Source organism: Penaeus japonicus, unplaced genomic scaffold (genome assembly GCF_977035675.1).
Source record: "Penaeus japonicus unplaced genomic scaffold, GWHDUDI00000001_assembly GWHDUDI00000009, whole genome shotgun sequence".
Classification (NCBI taxonomy): Eukaryota; Metazoa; Arthropoda; class Malacostraca; order Decapoda; family Penaeidae; genus Penaeus; species Penaeus japonicus.
Window position 1 is genome coordinate 37,786,390 of NW_028234411.1, and position 7,500 is coordinate 37,793,889.

Genomic DNA, 7,500 nt, shown 5'->3' on the forward strand with positions numbered 1-7,500 from the left:
ATGAGTATAGCATTACTCACGCTGGTCCTGAACAAAGTAGTCCACGTATTGTTCCAGTGACCCGACGTAGTCAACGCTCTTCATCAGACGGCAGTGGTGAAGGAAGGACAGTACCACGTCCTTCGGATTCCTGGCCACATAGATCACCTTAAAGAGAGCAGGTGAGATAATAAGCCAATCTAATAAAAGTATTTTCTTGACACCTCATATATGTGACTACGCCACTTAATGAAAGATATGAAATAAATCACACAGGTGATCCCAGTTCCGTGTTAAAACAAAAGATAGAAAGAAAAGAAAATCGACTGTTCTTACCACTTTGCCATGATACTTCACAACACAAATAACATTAATAAAGCCTGCTGCTCATCTATTCGAAATGAGTGGTGACTGATGTCCTTTTATGAATTAATAGTTGCTATTTGATGATAATGATAATAATAATGATAATGATAACTTTAATGATAATAATAATGATAATGATAGTTAGAGTGATAATAATGATAATAACAATCATTATAGTCATCCTTCGATTCAGATATTTGAGACAATTCTGACATTGTCTACAAAGGGTTGTTTAATTGCAATAATTCGCTAGCCTAGCAGGTGAGACTCTACTGTCCAATTACTAAACTGCTCCTTTGTTGGGTAGCCATCTCCTGACACTATATATATATACACCTAGGGTGTTCCAACATAAACCCCTAAAGTACAAAAGAAGCTTGATTCGATTTGTTAGTACAAATACAAGAAAAGTAAAACAAAAGAAACTTATTTGTTAATTAAGATGAGGACCATTACATTCTAGAGAATATATAAATATCTTCCAGTGAAGGACAAAGTAAAAAAGGGAAAGATTTTGCTAGAACTGCATTTTTACGAAAATAGAAACATATCAGGTACAGCAGGTATAATCTTTCCTGTTTTATGTTGCATAAAGTCAGATTAATTGGTCTCTTAAAGGCTTTATTGTAATGAAAATTGCGATATTATTTATGAATTGATATTTATCAAAAACTTCAAATCTTCATTTAGTTATTAAAACTAGTGATTCACTAAAGATTTTCAAAGAAAAAATGTATGAATTTTCTGAACATACTTATAATGTGTTTTTTATCTCGATGTGAAGATCCAGTTCAAACATTTAGGGAAAGTGAAGGGGCACTTATTCCACTTAAATTACAACTATTGCAAAATAGGAGGGACGACTTCTTATGGACTCGGGTCGTTTGTGTTTTGGTGTTATATACCTTTCAAAAGATTTAATATCACGAATTTGTATTAATATTCATGAAACCCATTGCCATCGTTTACCTTAGACCTTATGGATATTAAGGACTCACTTACAGTTCCACTTGCCACTTCCCCAGATTTTTTTCTTTTCTCAATATTTACCATTACTAGCAGTGTAAAAACTAACGGTGCTGGGTTGGTACAGGTTAATTTGCCATTGAAATATGCAAAGAGGTTTTGCAGAGAATAATTCAATCCAAGCTATCAACAGATTGTTTCATCAATGTAAGTCAAATCCAAACTTTTTCAATTACTAAGAAATGTAAATGCAAGTTTCATCTGTATCAATAACAAGAAGATTTTAGGTAACTGCTTATCTTCAAAATTCATAGCATCATTGTGTTACTTCAGGTGAATATTACATCACTAGTGATATTGAACAATATTAGTTATAAAAACAGCAATAGTTACAGTTAGATAAATAACAATTAGAATCAACGATACTTAAAACGTTAATGCATGACCATGACTATAATAAATATAGTGATGATAATAGTGATATTAATGACAGTCATTATTATTGCTATTACAACTACTAGTAGTGATAGTATCACTGTTACTGTTGTTGATGTTATTATCACTTTTATTTGTTTTATCATTATTATCACTTTTATTTGTTTTATCATTATTATCACTTTTATTTGTTTTATCATTATTATCACTATCACTGATATTCTATCATTATTTTTGTCATCATGATCTTTGTCAGTAGCAGTAGTATAATTATTACAATCAGTATTATTATTACTATCATTATTAGAAGTAGTTCATTCGTTTCAGAATAACTAAATTAATAGATAAGTAAATAAATAATGAGGATAGTCGCCCTGACTGACCTTGGCCGTATCGAGGAGGTCAGGTGTCATGAGGGAGAGAGGCAGGTGGGTCTTGATGGTCCGAGGGTCAGGTAGGTTGGCGGTCAGCTGTAGAGCGATGCCTTTGTCAGGATCTGGGTCTGGCAAGATGTCCCTCACCATCTCAAGGAGTTCATTTCTCGGTGCCCCTTTGCCCATGTGCATGAGCATGTCGGAGCTGCGGGTGATCGCTTAGATTGAAGGTGCGGTTACTCTGGCCACTGATAGCGATGGGTACAACTGGTCATCCAACTAAACATTTATAATATTGACTCTGTATTAAAAGTAATAATTATATTCTGTTTCATTCCTTACACGGTAGTATAGGGTGATATTTATGATCAGCAGATTTTTGGATTAAATTGTATATTTGACATTTGATATGTATTGATTTAGAAATATTTGATACAAAATGGCTGACAGTGTGACTTAGACCATAACTATAACTTACAGGTTAACACTACAACATACTGTTTCTTTGAACTAAAACAATTATCATAGCTGTTGCCGTATCTTTTCTTGGGGAAATTACCCAACAAGAATATAAAGAGATTCTAAGCAAATAGGTTAAAAATGGGGCTACTTAGACCAATTGTTTGGAGTCTGACACAACCAGGTGAAATCATTGGGCTAACTGGCGAGGCTAATGGTACTTTTTGCATAGGATGACTGGCCTCGATGTATCCTGTAGTTAGAGAGGGCTCGTTTAACTATAGCTTAAGTGTGGAAATACCGTCGATGTTAGACATATCATTTCCTTGCGTTTTATGGGTGTGTTCCCAGTTGTTTAGCTTTTGGTGGAACTGTTTATACGTTGGTGTAGATGGGACTGGGGCATTGGCAGAGAACTAAAGACATTCTGACACTGACTCGATGAAGGGCGAGCGAGCTTTGATTGGAATGCTGGCCTTCGGGTGGTCGAGGTTGGGGTTGTTCCTCATGGTCCACACGACCTCCTGCGTCCACGTGGTTCCGCACTTCGGGTACGTCATGATCACGACGTCACCTTCATGGAACTGCCAATTCATACATAGTTAGTCTGTAACTTGTTTTTTTATGAGGACTTCATATATATGTGTATATATGTATATGTATATATATATATATATATATATATATATATATATATATATATATATATATACATGTATATACATATAACATTATATCCACTTCAAAGTGTCTGTGAAGCAAAATTTTACATCTATAGTTTAAGTTGATGATTCTGATTAGGTGAAGGTCTGGTGGGACAGTCAGTTCTTATGTGGTGCAGCGGCGTGGAAGCTACTGTGACAATGAATACAATATCCATTTCTGTCAGAAATGCTGTTTCAGATATGCGTATGATGATGGTGAGCTTTGAAAGTTGTCCCCCAAAAAATTTCTGAATTATATTACGATAAAATATAATAACTTTTATTCATAATTATGGAATATTTAGTACACAGAGCAAGAAGGTATTCATTCTTTTGCGCTTCCTCGTGGTATGAAGGAAAAAAAAAGCCAAACATCAATGAAAGTTTCTCCCATATCTTCCTCATAAAACAACTTATAAATTGCATCTACAGCTCACATCCTCCTGACAAATTCTATATACGAGGGGCGGTCTAAAATAGCTATTATTCGATCTGAACCATTTATTTTGACAAAGCATTCCATGAGTGCAGGATTGCATCCAACTCAAACTCGCACGATGACATATTGGGACTACGATGTGGAAAGTTAAGTCGATTCTTAATTGTTTCCAGAATTATTAGAAAATAATCAAACGGGATACAGGTCGTTGACAGAAGGATGAATTCAGAGCTCAGAAGGTATACTGGTGTCTGAGGACTCTAAAGTAGACATCAAAGTGTCTAAATTAGGAAGGAAAACATGCTGAAGGTGTGTGATAATGATTATGCCCCACTCTATAGGAGTTCAAATGTTATTATAATGTTGACAATCTTCTTTGACCGCCCCTTGCACTACAATATGATATAAACACAAGCTAAAATCCTTCCCCTTCTAAATGAAACCAAATTCTACGATAAATATCAAAATTGGTTTAAGCTTATTCTACAGGGGGAAATAGGGATGGACGTGCAAAAAGATACAATTGTTTTGCTTTTAATGTATCGTAATCAATAGACAATAGATGATAAACTAAAAAGTAATCGAAATTCGATTCGTCGATGTCATAAAAACGAGTGTTATTTTTGTAATTTCTTTTAACATCGGCTAATTTCGAATTATTTGCGTTGTCTCTCGTTTCCAAATTCGTTGCGTTTTTTTTTCTGAAATCAACGTATGTAAATATTCAGCTTTCACCAGTAAATAAGGATTGCTATAACTCCGCTTTGATTGTCATTGGTATTATGATGATCATTATTATTACAATTATAATTATTATCATTACTACTATCATTCATACCATTACCATTATTTCTATCATTTCCATTATCATTATCATAATCATCCTTTTCAACATAGAGTGAAACCCCATACCCCTCAAAATGAGGCCAAATTCACATCTCAAAGATAAATAATAATAACTTGATACAACGCCGTTGGCCTTAACAATACCTGTGTCTAACATGTGCCGTGTGTAAAAATACGGAAGAAAATTCATTCGTTCCTGTTGATGCAGTCCCTACGACGTATAAACATTATAGACCCTCATTTCATAAGTACTTTGGCACTGAAACATCCAGCTGAGAGTCAGTTTAAAGTCGTATTATACGAGTAGATCTTGTCGTTATATCAACCAACCCCCCATGATGGAATATTTGAATATACGTTCGCACTGTAGACCTGATCTTACTATCAACCAACCAGATGGGCGACTTGACTGTACCTTCGTGTTGTAGATCTTGTCCTAATATCAACCAACCAGATGGGCGACTTGACTTTACCTTCGAGTTGTAGATCTTGTCCTAATATCAACCAACCAGATGGGCGACTTGACTGTACCTTCGTGTTGTAGATTTCGTCCGCGAACTTGGTGAATGGAGTCGGCAACATCCATCCTCCGGGCGTCAGGCGAACCAAGCCCTTGCCGAAACCCGCGAAGTCTCGCTGGATCTTCGCCAGCTCTTCGCCGTGGAGCTGGACTGCGACGTGACCGCTGGCGAGACGCATTGTGGTTCGCTCTGGTGAGAACTGGTATGCAATGGAACAAAAGTGGATGAAGAAAATATATACATGAGAATTTATATTTTCGCCATCCACTATGAGTCACCGACGTGTCTATGTTATATTCTTTAATCACATGAATTACGTAATTAAAAAAATGAACTTAATATGTAAACGTCAATTACATATCTAACACTGAGAAATGACAGATACGACGTAAAGATAAGATGTAGAGAAAAAAGAGAGGAATACGATAAGGTAACAAAAAAATAAAATAAAAAAAAGGGGGGGGAGAAGCACAGTGTCGATTAGACTTGTGACTATAAAAAAAAATATCGTAATCGTCATCATATGTGTTGTCCTTGAGAGCTAGCAGTCTTGCTCCTGGAGCTGTCTTCCTCGAGAAACATGACCAAGAGGTACCTCACGTCATTGCATATTACAGCAAGAAGTTAAGGGATGCTGCGACACGATATCCACCAATTGATTGTGAAGCACTGGCAATAGTTGAAGGAGTTCGAGTATTCGATCCCTATTTGTACGGACGTAAATTTGTTGTTTTCACTGATCATCTACCCCTAGTTTATGTTTTCAAGCAGCGCACTAAATCACCGCGAATGACACGATATGCCCATGACCTGTCATTTTATAACTTTGATATTAAGTATAAGAAAGGTCCCACTAATTATGTACCTGACCTATTGTCACGTCAGCTTGCTCCTGTAGATGTTGATGACCTATCTGCAGAGAATCTAGCTGAGGAACAGCGCCAGGAGGATATCCTGTCTTACCTACAAGAAGGAACACTGCCTAGACGGAAGCTGCCAATACCCCTGTCTGACTTCGAACTAAAGGATGGAGTTTTATACCGTTTGAGGCACTTGCCAATTAAGATAATCTACCAGCTCTGCGTTCCCCAGAAGTTACGTAATTCAGCACTGAAAGTAGGCTATGCATCCAGCGATACACAGGACTTATGAGAACCTCCGTGGTGTGTTCTATTGGCCTAATATGCTACAGGATGTCAGGAATTACGTAGAAAGATGTCTTGCATGCAAACAATCCCGTGGAGTTGCTCAGCGGGTTTCTATGGCAGAAGCACCTCTTGCTCTTTACCCCTTAGAGAGAATCTCGATGGATATCCTAGATGTAAGTCAAGCATCAATGAAATGGGCATTAACCATCGTCGACCAACATACACGCTTCATTCAGATTGTTCCAATGAAGGACATCACTGCCTCCAGAGTACACCAAGCTTTCTTGGACCACTGGGTGACGTATTTTGGTCCACCTCGTGCCATCCAAACTGACAATGGGAGGTAATTTATTGCACAGATATTTCGCGAACTTGTTGAGTTGCTTCAGTCTACACACCATTTTACTATCAGGTACCACCCTCAGGCAAATGGCCTTCTGGAGCGTACCAACAGTGTTGTAAAAGCGGCTCTCAGGTCAGTTGTTGGAGATAGACCAGGAACCTGGCAAAAGTTTGTACCAGAACTTCGTCTAGCACTCAATTCAGCTGTACAACGATCAACGGGAGAACAGCCATTGAATATGCTCACAGGGAGACATTCTTACTTTCCAGTAGGATTGACAAATGAAGCATTATTTTCTGAAAATGAAGATTTTCAAGAAAGGCACAGGACTGCCCGCCGTGCAGCCGTCAATGCTTCAAGAGATGCACGAGGTGTCTACGGAAGGTACTATAACAGACGTGCAAGGGGAACCTTTACTCCTGACATTAGGCAGCTGGTATGGTACAAGGAGATGGTGCCGCGCCCACTAGGACCAAAATGGCAGGGTCCTGCTCGTGTTACCAAACAGTTAGAACCAGTTTCCCTTGAAATCCAGGATCTTGACTCCGGCAAGGTTCTGAGAGCTCACCTTAACCACCTCCGACCATACATTCCACCAGAAGAACTGTCTTATGCAGATGATGATGCTGTTCCAGAAGATGAGGATGAGCCGGTAAATGATGATACATGGGTGGCAGTCTTGACATCATGCGTGCAAGATCCTGCACTCTCTGAGTCCAGTCAGCCAACTTGCGACACACCATGTGCTTAGGGACCCCCATTTTTCAGTGCGATCTCGGCTTAATGCTACACAGATGGGGTATGCTGTCAGCTGCACTCGTGTAGGGACCTTGTTTCTGTGAGCTTTTGGCTTAGTGCCACACAGGAATAAGGGATGCTGTTATCAGACATTAGGGACCTCTATGCCAGTGTGATTCGGC

The 7,500-nt window shown here is 38.2% G+C and overlaps 2 protein-coding genes across 3 annotated transcripts in view; one reads left to right on the forward strand and one right to left on the reverse strand.

Annotated features, from left to right (window-relative positions):
* LOC122243420 (sulfotransferase 1C4) overlaps positions 1–7,500 on the reverse strand; it is an 11,610-nt gene that overhangs the window by 1,738 nt on the left and 2,372 nt on the right. For both annotated transcript variants that reach the window (XM_086540063.1, XM_086540064.1), the window contains exons 2-5: positions 5,100–5,288; positions 3,018–3,163; positions 2,130–2,325; positions 21–147 (exon numbers count right to left, since the gene is read on the reverse strand). In XM_086540063.1, coding sequence (XP_086396189.1) covers positions 21–147; positions 2,130–2,325; positions 3,018–3,163; positions 5,100–5,267 — 637 coding nt within the window. In that variant the 5' untranslated portion in view covers positions 5,268–5,288. The remainder of the gene's footprint in view (positions 1–20; positions 148–2,129; positions 2,326–3,017; positions 3,164–5,099; positions 5,289–7,500) is intronic.
* LOC147471378 (uncharacterized) lies at positions 6,396–7,331 on the forward strand. The gene is made up of 2 exons (XM_086540264.1): positions 6,396–6,580; positions 6,650–7,331. Exons 1-2 carry the CDS (start codon positions 6,396–6,398, stop codon positions 7,329–7,331), a joined length of 867 nt encoding a protein of 288 aa, XP_086396390.1.